At 45.0% G+C, this 18,895-nt stretch overlaps 2 protein-coding genes across 2 annotated transcripts; both read right to left on the bottom strand.

Annotated features, from left to right (window-relative positions):
* Positions 1-329: 329 nt before the first annotated feature.
* On the bottom strand, positions 330-6,635 carry kcnj2a (potassium inwardly rectifying channel subfamily J member 2a). Its single transcript, XM_062475193.1, has 2 exons — positions 6,446-6,635; positions 330-3,892 (listed from the first exon to the last, which is right to left on the bottom strand). Exon 2 carries the CDS (start codon positions 3,624-3,626, stop codon positions 2,343-2,345), a length of 1,284 nt encoding a protein of 427 aa, XP_062331177.1. The 5' UTR covers positions 3,627-3,892; positions 6,446-6,635; the 3' UTR covers positions 330-2,342.
* Positions 6,636-9,434: 2,799 nt separating this feature from the next.
* kcnj16a (potassium inwardly rectifying channel subfamily J member 16a) lies at positions 9,435-11,819 on the bottom strand. The gene has a single exon (XM_062474994.1). It carries the CDS (start codon positions 11,798-11,800, stop codon positions 10,493-10,495), a length of 1,308 nt encoding a protein of 435 aa, XP_062330978.1. The 5' UTR covers positions 11,801-11,819; the 3' UTR covers positions 9,435-10,492.
* Between the last annotated feature and the right edge of the window lie 7,076 nt (positions 11,820-18,895).

Below are 18,895 nucleotides of genomic sequence, written 5' to 3'. Positions count from 1 at the left end.
CTCCCACTGCAGGGCCAGGCCAGGTTCTCCCACTGCAGGGCCAGACCAGGTTCTCCCACTGCAGGGCCAGACCAGGTTCTCTTCTTGTTCGTGTTTGGTTTGGGGGTCAGTGAGGATTTCTCATAAATCTGTCTCAAACAGAGTGGCTGTGTGGCTTAACCCACGTTCACCAGTGGGAAAAAAAGTAACAAGCGGAAGCTTATCCAATCAGTGTATCTTGCAAGAGGAGGAGAAAATTACCTCTCCTATTAAACATGGTTCATTGAGTTCTGTAGGTGAATTCATATTTGTATATGTTTAGTTGGGTAACGATAACCACTGCATTTGATCATTCATTGAGGTTTTATTGAAAAAAGAACAATATAATATCATATACAATAATAACAATAATATTATTAATATAAAAATCTGTACATTCCATTGTTTTGCAGTACAAGTGGAAGACTCTGATACAAAATGACTGCAGGGAGGGGTCTATTTACAAAAGAAGAACCTCTAAAGCCTAAAGGCTTTGCATCGTTGTGTAGAGACAGAAAATAGATTTTACCATGACGCAAACTCTAGGTTTGAAAAACAGGGTTACAGTACTTCTGGTTTTAGACTATGCTTTCCAATCAATGATAACCAAGTACAGCAACACCTTTAAATGACTTTTCTTTTAAATAATGTTGATAACGAGGATGGCAACCTATGCTCTGGATATTAAGTATACATGCATGAACAACAAAGACAGTGAAACGTTGTGAAAATGGAGAGATGTACATTTAGTCGTCTCCTGATTGAAAGTGCCCTGGAGGACAGGCAGGATTCTGCTGAACTGCATTGTCGTCATGTTAATTTAATATTTTTCAATGAATTACTATTGTAACACTGTTCTTCTGAGATTAAGGATTATAATGTTTTAATTGGATGGTCTTGAATTAACAAAATCCTGGCGAGACTTCACTTGAGCCTTTAGATGCAAGACCTACAACTCCGTCAAAATGATTGTTTAGGACAATTGATAAGCACTGTCTATTTCACCTCAGAACTTAGATAACTGTTTGTGGCATCGTGTGGCTGACTCAGACTTTTTGTGTTTCTATTGACGATGACAAAGGGTTCGTGTCGAGGGGCTCAAAGGTAATACAATGTGAACAACTAGTTGAAAAACATTCTTTTTACTTAGAAATTATTTACTCATATCAGTCTTACAAGTGGAAAAAAACACTTTTTAACTATTATAATAATACTCTTTGGCTTTTGTTGTCAAACCCTATAAAATGCAACAACATAGCAGCACTTTTAAGAACATTCATATGCTCATTTTAGCCCAGCCCTCCCCCTCCATTTTGTAGGCTTCAGTTCATCTCCGCTTACTTTCTATACTGATACGTCTACCCTGCTCAATTCCTTCACGTAAACAGGCTCGTTTCCATCAATTTGACCAGCAACTATTCTGTGGGATGAGATACGAGACAGAAAATAATCTCTATGTTTTAGAAACATCGTTGCTCGCGTGATCAAAAAAATAGTTCCAATACATACAAAAAACGTTTCTTCTTTAGACCTCTGCCATGTGTAATGTCTGTCGAGAGACCAGCTCATAATCATTCGTGCAGTGTACCATATCTGCCTCAGACACATATTGATATAGCAAACAGCTAGTAAGAAAATCATATTTCACTTGTATCAGTCTTCGACGGCAACACCCATCAGACAAAGATTTAAAAATGTGTTCAGTTACTTTGATAAAGAACCAGTCATTCCTCGTATAAGTACTATTTCAGTTTGGAAAATGTCTTTGTTACTGAGAGGGATTCCATGGATGAAACATCCAATAACTTTAAAAGGACCTTTAACAAACTTATGCCCAATTAATGTGCAAATTTGCTAAATGTTTCAGGTTTAGAGAAAAACGAGTTCTCGATGAGTATCTTTGCATATTTGCCCATGTTTCCCTACGTGTAAAAGCAGAGCTCCTGCACCTTGCAACATTTGAGAAAGACTGTTGAAGCATAAAAAACAACTTCATAACAAACCCTCGTGTACATCGTTAACTGGGCCAATCAACAGACATATCGCTGACATTTTCAAGTCATCTAAACCCCCCCCTTTCCTAATGTGACATGGTATGCTCCAGTCAATGGACACAAAAGACGTCTTTTGTGGGAGACTTTTCCTCCTATGCACACACTTTCAGCGTGCTAAGATTTTCCCGTTACATGCGTGCCCCAGTCCTAGGCCCTTCCCACAGCAGTACCATCAGCGGGAACCCGTCCTCCACCCAAGGCCCAGCTCGACTCAATGTGCCTTTTAGAGCAGGTTGTTAAAGAGGATCTCATACGCGAGGTCTCCGCCAGTCATATCTCAGATTCTCGCCTCAGAGGACGCGACTCTAGCGGCACCGTGGCCTGGCTGTGGTCAGTCTCTGAAACATTGTCCGTCTGGGTTCCGTCCGGGCCCACACTCCCCCCATTCCCCTCGTCTGTGTCCTCCTTGCTCGCGAGTGCCACCTCGTTCTCGTAGCAGAAGGAATTAGAGTTGGATAGGATGTATTTTTTCTCCGCGAGGTCTCTGGCACAGCACAACGGGGTGCTCGGCACCTCATATGTCGTATGAAAGCGAGAGTAGTCCACCTTGTAGTAGTTCTTCTCCTCGAAGAGCACAGGTTCGAAGCGATGTCCCCAGAGGATCTCGGAGGCCAGGTAGGAGCTCCGGCACTGCGTGGTCATGGCCGTGGCCTCCACCATGCCCTCCAGGATGACCACGATCTCAAACTCGGACGTCTCCAGCTCCTGCTTGCTCATGTCATAGAAGGGGCTGTCCTCGTCGATCTCGTGGACGATGGTGATGGGCGACACCAGGAAGATGCGGTCGACCCCGCTGTCGAAGCCCACGTCGATGTCCATCTGGTCCAGGGGGATGAACTCCCCCTCCGCCGTGGTGCGGGACTTGAGGAGCTGGGCCCTGACGTGGGCCTCCACCAGGTGGCTCTTCCTCAGGTTCCCCACGCGCCACATCAAGCACAGCTTGTTGTCTCTCATGGCCACCGTGGCGTTGTGACTGAACACCAGTGTCTCGTTCCTCTTCTTGGGCTTGGCCATCTTGGCCATGACGGCGCCGATGATGAAGGCGTCGATGATGCAGCCCACGATGCTCTGGAAGACCACCATGAACACGGCGACGGGGCACTCGTCCGTCACATAGCGGTAGCCGTAGCCGATTGTCGTTTGCGTCTCGATGGAGAAGAGAAAAGCGGCGGTGAAGCTGCTGACGTTGGAGACACACTTCTGGCTGTTGTTTTCTAAATCCCCGTGAAAGATGGCGACCAGCCAGAAGACGCAGCCGAAAAACAGCCACGACAGGAGGAAGGCCAGGCAGAAAATGACAAACATCCACCGCCAACGGATGTCCACGCAGGTAGTGAAGAGGTCGGCCAGGTAGCGCTGACCTTTCTCGCTCACGTTGATGAAATGCACATTGCAGTGACCATCCTTCTTGACAAACCGGCTCTGAGTCTGGCGCCGCGTGTGCACCTTGCCCTTGCCGTTCCCATAGCCGTTGGGAACCGCCATGGTGGCCAGCTTCATTCCGTCCTCCTCGGATGATACGATGCTGTAGCGCTCGGTGCGCACACTTCCCATCACCTCTGTCTGGGTGGGCTGTGCTGCTTCTGCTCTGGAAAACAGTCTGAGTTTCTGGAAGAAGCGTTGGAGAAACAGTTTTGAAACGCTTGCGGGGGCCGACTCAAGCAGGAAATGGTGTCGAAGGAAGGGTGGACAGAGGAGGCGCCTCTTGGGTGTCCTTGGTGGCCCCTAGCTCGACTCGGACCAAGGAGACGTCTGTTGAGCTGAGGATGAGCTGGTCAATCCTCTCTCATCAGACAGCAGGACCTCATCAATTATATATGCTAGGGAGAAGATGGCAGAGAGAAAGTTTGTTAGGCTTAGTAGCTATTACGAACTTTAGCTATAAACTCCCTATAGAGTCCCTTTGTAGCTTGTAAAAACCCCTTGGAAGGTGCTTTTTCATCCAAACTCCTAAGATTGTAAATGATTACTCATGATCCATTTCTCTGCAGTGTGTGTAGACTGAGAAACTATTTTAATACTCTATGGACAAGGGCAAGTAAAAGCCTGAATTCTTGTGCCAACAATATTTCTTTCAGTTATGACAAAATAACCGTGCTATTGAACCCTACTTTGACCTTTCCACTCTCATTGAGAGGGAGCACAGAGTAATTTGAGTAAGGTCCCATTGATTGTCATTTTACAAAGCAAGCTTGTTTTTGTTGGCAGTAGAATGTTGACAAGATAATTTCTTGTTGGACTGTGGGTTACAGCATGTCTATGGGATCCCATGAACCTTTTGTTAGGACTTGTATTCAGTTTTTGAACCTCTGTGGCAGCAACAAAAAACAAAAAAAAATATGAAGACATTATTGAAGAAACGCAATAACAGGTGTGAATAATTGACTAGATCAAACATGATGATAATACTTTTACCAGAATGTCACTGATGCACCTCAGTGTCAGAACAATCTATTTGTCCCAATGTCATACAGCATGCATTATTCCTTCTGCCCTTCTGCTCAAGCAGTGGTGCATTACTAATGCTCATTGTCTACCTAGCTATTAACAGGCCCTGAATAATGCAATGTTTTGCTTGACTGTGTAAGTAAACACCTCACTCTATCGGACTGATTCTTTGTTTACTTTAAACTAGGTGTCTGGAAACTTTTTTGAACTTGGATTTTTTTTTTTAGCTTATTTTGCTTTTCACGCTGTATTTCTTTGGGTGGTCAGCACTACAGTAATATGAGTAACTCCTTTCCTCTTTGTCTTTATTTACTATTGCTGGAGCTGAGTGCTGAACAGAGACCATGTCGATACAACACAAACACAGCACACACATTTACAGATTCCTCACATTGTGTCTGCCACATTAGAAAGCTTAGAGACCGCAGTGTCTGCTTGCAGCACTCAGCACTCATGAATATCAAATGTAAAAGCTCAGGTCTTCTCTGTGGGTGCACTGCGTAGCTTGTTGACTCCCAGAGAGTCCACCACAGGGACAGCATCTTCCCCCAGCAGCATAATGTGCATCCCAGGAGGATTCTGCGCCACAACTGAAACACCGCTCATTAAACCCTGTCTGTTGTACATGTTCTAGACCTTGCTGTCCTGGCAACAGAACTATGCTACGAAATCAAAATCAGAGTCATTTGGAGAGATTTGGTAGCAGGCTTAGTGTTGAACACCAGGGTGGGAGTTACTCATGAAAAATGGATGGCTGCTCCATGAAATATGTAAATGTATAAACAGTCCTCACACTAAACATGTTTCATATGGAGCTATGATTCTGCTTGGCTTTAGTGCGCACTAAGGTTCATGTGCAGCCATTTCTTTAAATGTATTTAAAGTTGGAGAGATTGTTCTTTTAGGTTGAACATGTGGTGGTATGGTATAGTAGATGGTATGTTTATTGGGAGTGAGGTATAATGACTATTTTACCACATTTCAGACTCTGTTCCTGTTACTTATGAATACTTACATAAATGCCAAATGTCTTTGTTGATTTAGCTATTTTGCAAAGAGGTCACTGATGGAAGTTATTACATAAATACAAAGCTACAGAAAAAAAAATATTTATCTCAACAATATTGTATTTTTTAAATTTCCTTTTAGGATCAAGACACTTTAGTTAGAAGAAAAAAATGGAGGGAAAGTGTTGCTTTGAGTTTATTGGCCCCAGCAGTTACAATGGTGTTTGTGGAAAATTCAATATCCTAAATCACTTCCCCAAATTTCACACGTCAATACATTCAGTGACGATATTCAAAATGAATAATTTCTCTCTAGAATATACAATACAATGTAGTGCGTAAAATAATCCAACTACTAGAATTTTGTCTTCTGGACTAGCTTCAGTGGGAAAATTATTCTTAAAATAATTTAAAATGTTCTAAGATTTGTATTGGTGTATGTTACCAAGAGAAGTAATTTACAGATTTAAAGCTGCAGTCAAATACGCACCAAATGCCAGGGACAAATGTGAACAGGTGCGGGTGAGTCACTGATGCAATCTCTCATTGCAAATGTTCACTATTTAAAAGTGAAAATAGGTAATTAACTGGACGTGTATATTACTGTGTAACTTTTTGCATTGTTATTTGGTGTCAAAACAATAATACGGTGATGTTAGGCAGTCATTTCGTGCTACGGTCGTTGGCATCTGTTTTTCAACTGTTCAACATCCCTTCAGTGCGCGCAGCGCTCTCGTGTCATCGTGTCATACGTACGTATCATGCCAAATAAACAAAGCTAAACGTCTGTCTATGCATACCCAACGTCATTTTTAACACGATACTTGCAACATATGCCACTAGATTTCTTGGAGTATCCTCAATTGTTGAAAGTATGAACTTTTTCATTTTAGGAAGTATGAAGTGTCTAATATTTACCTGTTGCTCATTTGTAGAGGTAGTTGGTTTATATATTATATTCCAGAAGACAGGTCCTCCGCTATCCACTCGTTCCTACTCGTTTTCTACTCGTTACTCGAAGAAGGATGATGTATTTTGTGTTTTATTACAGCGAGAACTGAAATTACCTCATGCCACCAAATTGACCGGTCTTGATAATGTGCTTAGCAAATAGTTCCCCAAGCAATTTAAATAGTACACCGGGTGCCCCGCCTCCGACTCCCGTACCAGCCAATCGGGAAGAGAGAGCCAAACTGTCTGATAAAGACAACTGATAAACTCTACTGAATAAAATCAGAAGTAGCATTTCAGAGACCTCCGGTGTAACAGACGAGTTTCTCGTGCAGTTTGAAGAAAAGCACGCGCAAAACACTGGTCAACTAATTGAATAGTGATGATTGTAGTAATTGAGGAAATATTTTATTTTAAGCTAAGTAGACTATTAAGTATAAATATTTCTCAGTTTGTATTTGCAAACTGACTGTTTTGACAACTGTTTGAAACTCCGATGGAATCAACAATTTAAGAACTTCGTCTCATTGTTAGTATTTGAATGATGGCCAAGGTTATGGCGCTGTTTTACTTAAGAACAGCTCATTTTGAATCTTTTCAATAGTTGTGTAAGTCACTAACTGTAGCAGGCGAAGCCCATTCACCCACCCTTGAACAGCATCCCAGTTTTCACTGGCAGACTTCTGCAGCTAATCTCTCAAGAATAATTCACTCCCATGTGACAGACCTGAAGACCTGAAGATACCATACTGCCATAACAGTTTAGTTCCATTTGATGTCGAGAATGTCTGTAAACACACCAATACTGTATGACACCCATATGGTACACATCAAACCAAGGCAGTGGTTTTAGATTAGGCTCTGTCATGCCAAGGAGCTGTTTCAATCATGTGTCATAACAGCATGCTTACTAATAAGGAGAGGCTGTAGATTCAGTACGACGTCCCACTCACCCTGCCATTGAACCGAGAATCCTTTTTTTCCATTTCGACAGCTCTAAAAATAGCAGCACATATATTTAGCCCAAACAAGCTGTGTGAGCTGGCTGTCTGCAATCACCATATATCTTTTCATCCCCCATTTCAATCTGCAGGTCCGTGCTTCCACGGACCACAAGGGGGCGACCCGGAGTCTCAGACAATTCGGTGTTCACGGGCCCCCACGCGGAGTGCTGTGATGCTCCACTGACTGCTGCCTCAGCAGAGAATCACCAGCTGCATCCTTATTAGATTCCCTTTCTTGCTCTGTGTACAGTTGGAGGTGGCTGTCGACAGTCACTGTGTCACATATGAAGCGAAGATGTCAGATGCAGTGCTTGTGTAAGCCATCTCCTTGCCATGTGAACAGTATCGTAGCTTTTTGATGAGCTCATAGGGAGCAGTTCTGTTGTCTTAATGACGGTGAGCCTCGCGCCGGATCAAAGCCGCGCAAGGACAGGCGAGGGCGGCATGGGCTCTGTCTACGACACATCAAAGTTACACGGTCAGACAAGATCTTTGTTCTCAGAGATGATAGATCAACGACAGGGTGGGGGGAAGAAGCCAGGTCTCTCCAGGGCCCACCGGGAACCAGGAAGACACATCCCAGAGCAGCAGGTGTTTCAGCCCAGACAGGTTTTAACCCTCACCTTTCCCCTCACCTTTCCCCTCACCTTTCCCTTCACCTTTCCCCTCACCTTTCCCGTTCACCTTTCCCCTCACCTTTCCCCTCACCTTTCCCCTCACCTTTCCCTTCACCTTTCCCCTCACCTTCCCCTCACCTTTCCCCTCACCTTTCCCTTCACCTTTCCCCTCACCTTTCCCCTCACCTTTCCCGTTCACCTTTCCCCTCACCTTTCCCGTTCACCTTTCCCTTCACCTTTCCCCTCACCTTTCCCGTTCACCTTTCCCCTCACCTTTCCCCTCACCTTTCCCTTCACCTTTCCCCTCACCTTTCCCCTCACCTTTCCCGTTCACCTTTCCCCTCACCTTTCCCGTTCACCTTTCCCTTCACCTTTCCCCTCACCTTTCCCGTTCACCTTTCCCCTCACCTTTCCCGTTCACCTTTCCCTTCACCTTTCCCCTCACCTTTCCCTTCACCTTTCCCCTCACCTTTCCCCTCACCTTTCCCTTCACCTTTCCCCTCACCTTTCCCCTCACCTTTCCCTTCACCTTTCCCCTCACCTTTCCCCTCACCTTTCCCTTCACCTTTCCCCTCACCTTTCCCCTCACCTCAGACAAGATCTTTGTTCTCAGAGATGATAGATCAACGACAGGGTGGGGGGAAGAAGCCAGGTCTCTCCAGGGCCCACCGGGAACCAGGAAGACACATCCCAGAGCAGCAGGTGTTTCAGCCCAGACAGGTTTTAACCCTCACCTTTCCCCTCACCTTTCCCCTCACCTTTCCCTTCACCTTTCCCCTCACCTTTCCCGTTCACCTTTCCCCTCACCTTTCCCCTCACCTTTCCCCTCACCTTTCCCTTCACCTTTCCCCTCACCTTTCCCCTCACCTTTCCCCTCACCTTTCCCTTCACCTTTCCCCTCACCTTTCCCCTCACCTTTCCCGTTCACCTTTCCCCTCACCTTTCCCGTTCACCTTTCCCTTCACCTTTCCCCTCACCTTTCCCGTTCACCTTTCCCCTCACCTTTCCCCTCACCTTTCCCTTCACCTTTCCCCTCACCTTTCCCCTCACCTTTCCCGTTCACCTTTCCCCTCACCTTTCCCGTTCACCTTTCCCTTCACCTTTCCCCTCACCTTTCCCGTTCACCTTTCCCCTCACCTTTCCCGTTCACCTTTCCCTTCACCTTTCCCCTCACCTTTCCCTTCACCTTTCCCCTCACCTTTCCCCTCACCTTTACCTGTAACACAAGGCCTGACGTCCTTCTACTCTCAAAAGAAGCAAACCATCAGATGAACGTATTTCTATTCGTGACTGGTTTTAGTGGTATTTTGTACAATTGTATTTGTTGGGAATTATTCAAATGAGTTGCCTGGTAATGTGTCGTGTAATCTAGACATGAGGGTATGATGTGGACTCTACTTACACAGGCACGAAGGTTATCATTCAACCAAGGCTAACATGTGAGCATTCAACTAAATTCTGAGATTATGACAAGACCTGTGCATGTTTATGAAGATGACAACCATTCGACAGAAGAACCTAAAACATCTGGAATGTTCTTGTACCTCTGTGCTTGACTCTGAGTCACATACTGTACACAAGGTAATGCTTGCTGACAGTTTACATTTACATTTAGCAGACGCTCTTATCCAGAGCGACACAGTAAGTACAGGGACATTCCCCCCGAGGCAAGTAGGGTGAAGTGCCTTGCCCAAGGACACAACGTCAGTTGGCATGACCGGGAATCGAACTGGCAACCTTCGGATTACTAGCCCGATTCCCTAACCACTCAGCCAACAGACTCCCACACAGTTAATGTTAGACTCCCACCTCTGAATCACCAGCTCATTAATATTCAGGAGAAGGGGATTTTAATATGATAAACGTTTTCCCAGCTCATCTTGTACAATACAATGTTTGAACATTGTATTGTACAAGAACACAGTCATAACAAGTCATCGCTGTACAATTTTGTTTGACTTAACACAAGACAAATGTACAAAATGTATTTTTCATCATAATCGTAATTTTGAGCCATTCAGTTATTTACATGAATTCCTTGACAGTGTCTATTTAATATTTAGAAGAACGACATTTCGACTTACTCTAATTGAATGCCAGCGTTTCTACCTGTGTTACAGTGTGAATTCAGTATGTACGTTTCTATTGGGAAATGTCCATTGGTAGAGAGCACGCATAGACTACGATTCTGAAGGGTCAATGTTAGCAATTATTGGCACGTCTTACATTTACATTTTACATTTAGTCATTTTAGCAGACGCTCTTATCCAGAGCGACTTACAGTAAGTACAGGGACATTCTCCCTGAAGCAAGTAGGGTGAAGTGCCTTGCCCAAGGACACAACGTCATTTAGCACGGCCGGGAATCGAACCGGCAACCTCTTGACAGAGTATCTACAAACTGTCTTCAGTAAAGGTCGTAGTTGGGGACAGTGTGTCGTGGTGCTGTTGCTTCTCATTAGTTGTTGTCCTGGAAGAAACCATCTCAGCTTCAGTGACATTGCCGTTCACAAGTTCCACCGTCACCGTGGGGGGTTTCAAATGCTGATCCTGGAAGTTCGACCGGGGGGACAGTGGTGAAGGTCTAGGTGAGGGCCTAGGTGAGGGCCTAGGTGAGGGCCTAGGTGAGGGCCGCGGGGTGTGTAGTGGGGTGCCTCGCGGAGAAGGCTTTATCAGTTTCTTGCGGTCGAACTCCTCAGCACTGACCTCCGGCACCAGGACCTTAGCTGTGTGGTGGAACATGGAGTAATCCACCTTGTAATACTTCCTGTTGACCAGGAGCATGTCCTGGAACAGCTGGCCCCAGTAGATTTCGTCGGGCATGTAGGAGGTGCGGGTCTGATGCAGGATGCCAGACGAGTCGTCCGTGTAGGTGAAAGACATGACCAGTTCAAAATCCTCCTTTCGAAGGTCCTCCAGACCCATACTGTACAGGGGGCTTCCGGCCTCTATTCTGTGGAAGACAGTGGCGGGCGTTGTCAGGATGATTTCACTCTGATTGATCTTCAGGTCTCTGTAGGTCATGTCGACCTTTCCTGTGGTGTGCATCGTGGTGCGGATGATCTGAGCGCGGGCCGTCCCCTCCACCACGTGGTGCCTGCGGAAGTCTCCGATTCGCCAGCACAGACACAGGAAGCCGTCCCGGAGGTTGATGACGGCGGTGTTGCTGAAACCCACTGTCTGGGCCCTCTTCCGGGCGGACGCCATCTTGGCGACGGCAATGCCGATGACGAAGGTGTCGATGAAGCAGCTGATGACATCTTGCACGGTGACAACGATAATGGCCACCATGCAGTTCTCCGACATGCCCCTGAACCCGTAGCCGATGGTGGTTTGGGTCTCCAGAGAGAACAGAAAGGCAGCGGTGAAGCTGCGCACCTCATACACACAAGGGTCATTGGTGGGGTCTTTTATATCCCCATTGGCCAGCGCTATGATCCAGTACAGGATGCCAAAGAAGAGCCAGGACAGGATGTAGGAGAGGGCGAACGTGAGAAACATGACCCTCCATCGGATCTCCACCAAGGTGGTGAAGATGTCCGTCACGTAGAGAAGCCACTCTTCTGGGACGTGACGGAAGTCGATGTGGCAGCTGCCATCTTTGCGTACGTAGCGTCGTTTCTTGGGCTTGTATTCCGGTTCCGTGATCACGCTCAGGACCGCGTTGTCTTTGGGACTCACAGACGAATACTGTTTGCTCATCCTGCAAAGTCTGCACGGGGAGACATAAAAAGAAATCGTGTTTGAGATTTAATTGTTTACTACTAAGCTAAACAATAGTTTCACAACACAGGGGGAACCACAGGATGCAACCACATGGCAGCATTTGTGAATTAGGTTTGATACACAAACACACACACACACACACTCTCCCTTTCAATGTTTGCAGTCACTTTTCTGTGACCCTCCTGTTATGCAATAGGAAAAGAGGGGTCACTGACGGGAATGGATGACTAAAGCAGTTTATTATGGGGAAAACACTGATGCTCTATTGATAGTCCTTATACCTTTGGAAGTTCCTAGTTGCGTTCATAGTTGACCTGACACTCACCTGACAGTCAGGTGGCTGAGTGGTGAGGGGATCAAGCTAGTAATCCGAAGGTTGCCAGTTGTAGATACTCTGTCAAGAGGTTGCCGGTTCGATTCCCGGCCGTGCAAAATGACGTTGTGTCCTTGGGCAAGGCACTTCACCTTACTTGCTTCGGGGAGAATGTCCCTGTACTTACTGTAAGTCGCTCTGGATAAGAGCGTCTGCTAAATGTAAATGTAAATGACACTGCTACCCAAGAATGAGAACGGTCTCTGAAATGCTTTTTGTGTTTAGTTGTCACAGATCAGCCACATGGCCCTCATTACAAATGCTTGCCCATTTTCCGCCTACTTTTCCTATAGTTACTGTCTGCTTCCTATCAAGAGGAGGCCGCTGCTTTCTTGAGATACAAAGCCTATCTTCACCCCCAGTAGCATCGTTAAGTGGATTTCTTTTTTTTTTTATGTTGACAAGAACTCTCAAAGGAAAAAGTGGCACCGTACTGTGTCCGTTTTTTCCATGCTGGGATCACTTCGTTCACGTGTTCAATCATATTTTGACCCCTATTTGGTTATTCTGAAGTACTTTTCTTTCTCGGAACATCTATTTTAAGATATCAATCTGGGAATGTTTACCATCAACGATTCCCTTTTGTCCTGCCTCCGTGCACTGTGTCAATACAGTTTATCGTAACGAGACAGTTGCCTAGAGATGCAAAACTGGACGTAACAGACCAAGCTTGGCTCTGGTTTCTGCGGTGTGCTCGGGCACAGTACTTGGAAGTGCCATGGTTCTGTCATGATGCAGAGGGGCATTTCTCTGTGCTGTCTCCAAACATCTCTCAGGCTTTGATCTGCCCATTTCCTGTCTGACAAAGGTCACCTGAGGGCGTGAGGAGGAGGAGCCTATCTCACTGAGAGTTAGCGATGTGCTACACCAGCAGCTCACAGAACAAGGCTGATGCGGTCCAAAGAAAAGGGCCCTGACCGGCAGTTAAGGAGACCTTTTATTCAGAGTGCAGTCCAGAGAGTTGTCTGGGGGCCAGCACAGGAAGAACCACAGGACTGAATTGGTCTCGGGTTAGAAGGGGAAAAACGAATGTGGAAACTGGAAGGATATGGCAGTGTGATCTCGGGCAGAGACAGGATCCATCACAGCCAAACCACTGAGAGCATCCTCTCAGCAGACACCCCCACGCCCAAAACAAATGGGCTCGAGTCTTCGCTGTCTGACAGAGTAAACTGGACCCTGGTCATAGAGTGCTTCCTCCTGGCTAGAAACTCTGCTGCCTGTTGCCAGAGTATGGAAAGCTGATGAAATTCAAATGGCTTGAATGAAAGCAGTACAGGACAGGACAGGTCAGATTTTAAAAACCTTTTCAACATCGCCATTGTTAGTTGAGAGTGGACTGGACCCTTGTGATAGAGCTGTAGAAGAAGTGTGGTTCTACCACGAACAGCCCTTGGTGACTCAGATGGTAGTGGGGGAGGGGTACGTGAGCTATGATTGGCCACCACGTAGGTGAGACAGGCAGGAAATGAATAACGGGGCAGAATGGAAGTAACACTGAAAAGTTAACTCTGCAACAAGACTACATTTTACTCTATCTAGACTGTTCATAGAAAACGAAATTTGTCTTTACACAAACCTTGTTCAGGATGTTCAAACTGTTATCCAAAACCACAAAACCCAACACATATACACAAGAAGCGTGATTTACAGGGTCGTAACATATTACAGTTTATTTCATTACTGTAGGATGTCATTGCTTTACATGTTTCTTGGAGAACAAGAGTGTACCGAACAGAGCGCACAGCCTTATAGTTCTATAATTATGTAGACTGTGTAATTATATTTTATCCTACATGGCAATGTCAGGCTCAATATATGTAATGAAGACATACGTCTCCACTGACAATGAGCCTTTTAATCCAGCAACTCCTTCTGTTCTGTTAAGAAGGCCAGACTATCTGGTAACTCTTAACTGCTTCCAGGCAACATGCAAGGTAGTCTAATAAGGATAATTATATCTCGTCTCATGTGGCAGCCTTATCTCATAAGGGCTTCAAAGGCCCGCCCAGCCATGGGATGTTCCGTGGATAGGACGTTTGATATAATATTATTCTGGATCACACTTACAACTTCACAATTAGTGTAATCCATTTGTTAATCAAATCCGCTAAAACCAGTTTGATTGAGTAGGACTGTTGAGATATTTCTTTGGGCGTGACATCTGTCAAAGACTCACACATCAAAGAAGGAATCTCACTGGGCCACTCTTTCATTCTTCATTAGCAAAGTGAAATATTGTTCAGTATGTATTTGAAGCATTGCACTTTCTGTCAAAGCTACTGTTCTTTGTATGACAGTCTCATGACAGGGTATTTCCACTAAACACAATCAACAATGCCAGATATTAATGTCTACAAGAACGTTTCCAATGTCTAATAAAATGTGTTTTCCTGTCAGAGCCAAATAAAGATACTGCATCCAAATTAAAATTAGATAGCCAGTTGCTGCTGCTGATTGTTAGACCAGGACACAGTATGAGATGTATTTAGGGTTCCCGTCACAGTACCAGGAAAGGTCTGGTCATCGTGGCGTTAGACACCGTAGCGTCTCTATCAAGAATGAACTGTTGTTATGGAATTCTGAACAAGGTCATTGTAAATCTATTGGATGTGTCAATACATCTGTACAGGAAAACTGTCTCAGCTTGTGTTGACTTGAATATGTGTGTTATTGTTTGTTAATCATATGTGTAGGCTACTTACAGTTAACATGGGCCAACGTGGGGCCCTGTGTAGAACTTTTGGTCTCCCAAACGGGACCATCTCTTGCATGTGTTTTAACTGTCACAGCTGGGAGAATAGGGCACACAGACACTGGACTGTTGTGGCTGTATTCCAGAAAGAAGTTAAAGTAAAAAAAAATTGTCTGTAAAAGTCAAGGTCAGGTGGCTGAGCGGTTAGGGAATCGGGCTAGTAATCAGAAGGTTGCCGGTTTGATTCCCCGCCATGCAAAATGATACTGTAAGTCGCTCTGGATAAGAGTGTCTGCTAAATGACTAAATGTAAAAGTAACCCTGAAGATTCTCTCCTCAAAGGTAAAAAACACACTCTGCAAAACAGCATGGACAGCACGGCGGGTCTCTCTCTCCTCTCCCAGCGACTGGAGTTTATTGTGCCTTGACGCAGGCTGTCCTGTGTACAAAACACCGCCTCACCGCGAAACACCCTGTTTACCTACAACCTAGAGTCACCTGTGCCTGGCGGCTGGTGTCAGCAGCAGACGCAACACTGTGTCTGAGCCCTCCAGCTCCTGCTCAGCGCAGTTCGCTCTGGATAAGAGCGTCTGCTAAATGACTAAATGCAGTTGCATGTCACCTTCTGTACTCTCACTGACTATAAAGGAGATGAACTCTGGAAACAACGTGGGCAATCTGCATATTTCCTGTACCGCTTCGGGGTCTTACAACCCCATTACGTGCTCACTTAGTGGAAACAACATTCATGGTTCCATCCACTCAGGCTTCACTGGTACAAAACCACCAAGCTGGTGGCCTGCCCTGACCACTGCCCTGGGCCCACTGTCACCCCTGACGACCTTCACGTTCTCCATGTTTGCTCAGGAGTCCTTTCTAGTAGGGTAATGGTTCAACACCACATCAAAGAGCCGGTTGTGCCAGAACACGGTCGTTTTGCCTAATCAGAGATTGCGTAAAGTTGTTGTCCAAGGCACTTGCATCAAGATGTTGGCCTTTGTTGACCAAGGCTACATTGGTGATTACCTTAAAGCAGAATTATATGTTTATCGTACATGCCAGTGTATTTTCTAACAGTAAGATGTAACCGAATTATAGCTCCAACGTGTGTTGGTTGATTCTAGTTTAGTGTATTCCACATTTCACAGCAAGGATTTATCAAAGGTGACGCATGATTTACTTTACTCAGCATTACCACCGCTGTGTAAGAAACATCTTGACCTTCAAGGGTGATCTACCCATGCAGCCTTACACGTGACTGTTTACATTACATTTACATTACATTTAGTCATTTAGCAGACGCTCTTATCCAGAGCGACTTACAGTAAGTACAGGACATCCCCCGAGGCAAGTAGGGTGAAGTGCCTTGCCCAAGGACGCAACGTTGGCATGACCGGGAATCGAACTGGCAACCTTCGGATTACTAGCCCGATTCCCTCACCGCTCAGCCACCTGACAACAGCTCCTGTTTAAGAGATCTATAGAAACAGACAGTAAACTGTTTCACAAAACAGTTTTTCCCTGCTCTCTCTCTTACAATACCATCAAACAGTACACACACACACCTACACACACTTGTCAATGCTCACCCACACTACAAACAAATGTGTTATGTTGTTTCCACGCTTGGGTAGATTCATCCTGAGGTAGTGGAAAGAGGAATACATTTAATATTCTAAATGAATAACTAACCTTCATCTAGAGAGTCTTGAGATTTGGATGAAAGTTGAAAGTGTCAGTCGGTTATTATGACTGCCATTACTACTGGATCTTGTTGATCATTACTTAATCCACTTCCTTTATTGTTTTGGCAACCAGATCTGTTTCACATTCAGTCGTAGTTCCCTTACTGTACCCCGTTTCCATACACCTTACTATTGAGTACTATTGAATACCCATGGCAACCTACAGGCCTAATTTGTTTCAACACCATTCAGGCTTTATCTTACAGTTACCAAACAACCAAGACTACACAGTGTTCTGTTCTTTCGCCTGATAATCTTCTGTTGTTGTCTTACAATCGTGATCCGCAAACCTTCCCTCGGTCCCCATCACCTACAGTGCAGCATTAATTGTGTTTAGATTTGGCGCTTCACTTTTGAGCCCCAATGGCGGCCAAAGTTCCTCACCGTTATTTTGAGTACTTAGTTGTTATTCTAGACCACAACTTAAACTCGCCATGGCTCCTTAACCCCTCAACGTCTCTGTCTCGCTAAAGTAGCCGCTGTATGGAAGCCACAACATTACACAGAGTTTGTTGTTGTGAAGCGTTACAAAGTAGCGTTTACGATTCGTAGTGGACATTTTACATCTGACAAACAACTCACCTACATTGCTACATAGCTACTGCATTAGCTTTTCACTGTCAGATGGAAAGTGATTTGCCCCCCCCCCCCCCGTTCACAAGAAAGAAGTAATCAAATGAAAGAGAAAAAAAAAGAAAGAAAGGAAAGAAAAAGAGAAGAAAGAAAACTAGTATCTTCGTACCTTTACTGAGTGAAGCCGCAGCTGTGGTGAGAGGGAGTTCGGCTGCTCCTCAGCTGGGTGAAAGCATCAACAACGGTTGTACCTGCCAGAATGAATCGACTCACCTGTAACAACACAAACTAAAGATTAACACCTCCCCCAGGGCTGTGTGTGTGTGTGTGTGTGGGTGTGCGTGTGTGTGCGTGTGTGTGTGTGTGTGAGTGCGTCCATAAAATGTTTGTGTGTGTGAGTATGTGTGCTTACGTGTATTTGTGTGTGTGTGTGTGGGCACACTTGTGTTTGTGTGTATGTGTTCGTACAACACGTACACATCTATGTGTATGCGTGTATATGTGTGTGTGTTATCATGATGGTAGCTTTACCTGCTCCTGGAAGTATAAATCAGTGGTCTGTGGTCAGAGTAAACACATGCCCACTTCTTTGGCTCACTGACCCTATCCCAATCCCACATTACATACTGTCTCTATACATTCATTCTTGTATTGAACCTACACATACCTCTAAACACTTAGTATTTACACTACAACACCAGCATACAGATGTGACGTCATACAGAATGTAGCTGGGTTTCAATGGCAGGTCGGTGATGGAATAAAATGGTGTGACTGAACTTTAGCTTCCCTTCCTCCGGACATGAAATCATCTTTGTGTGGATGTTCGAGGATTCCAACAATAGATGAAAATTAGAGCATGAGAGCTTTGTAGTACACCTGAATTCACCCATACCCCATTGAAAGTTGCTTTCCCTCTGCGCCTTGACCCTTTAGAAACTTCATTATTTCCCATCCGAAATTCTCCAGAGGATATCTCTCTGTGTCTTCATATCTCATAATGATAACAAACATTACATGACTCAGGTTTCCCACTTGAGATCCGACCGAACACTGAACCTGTCTTTCCTATCTGTGGAAAAGATTCACACACCCACAACAAACACACACACACTACCCACACCACAAACACACACACACAACACTAGGACAGACTGGCCCTGTATGTACTTGTGCTATGCTAGCCACGCTCCAAGGCAGGGAGCCTCTCCCTTAGATATAACCACACCGCCAAAGACAACCTATTTCCGTTGCAATAAACGGTTAATCAATACGTGAGTGTCTTGACAGAACTAAAGTAGTATATATGGAACAGGCAACTATACACTTCACAGGGCCAGTACATCATTTATTTATGTTACCACTGAGTTTTTTCTTTTTCACCATGCCCACCTGTGAGATCATTGGGAGTAACAGTCAATGGAGATGTATACTAATTACACCTTTTGTCAATGACTACTGAGAGGGAAATGAACAAACACAATAAAACTGTGAAGCTTAGTGTGTACGGAAGGGGATTAATAGGTCAAGTACATTGAAAAGAGGCAAACAGAAAAGAAATTTGAAATTTTAGAATAAAAAAGCGAAGCATATCACCTTACTCCACAGATAATGAATGGTTTTATTTTATTGTTCCACAATAGAAAGCCTTCAGAACACCTTCCTTTGTGTCTGCCTTTGTGTTG

This window comes from Osmerus eperlanus, chromosome 12 (genome assembly GCF_963692335.1).
Source record: "Osmerus eperlanus chromosome 12, fOsmEpe2.1, whole genome shotgun sequence".
Lineage (NCBI taxonomy): Eukaryota > Metazoa > Chordata > Actinopteri > Osmeriformes > Osmeridae > Osmerus > Osmerus eperlanus.
This window is presented reverse-complemented; position numbering and strand designations above follow the sequence as displayed.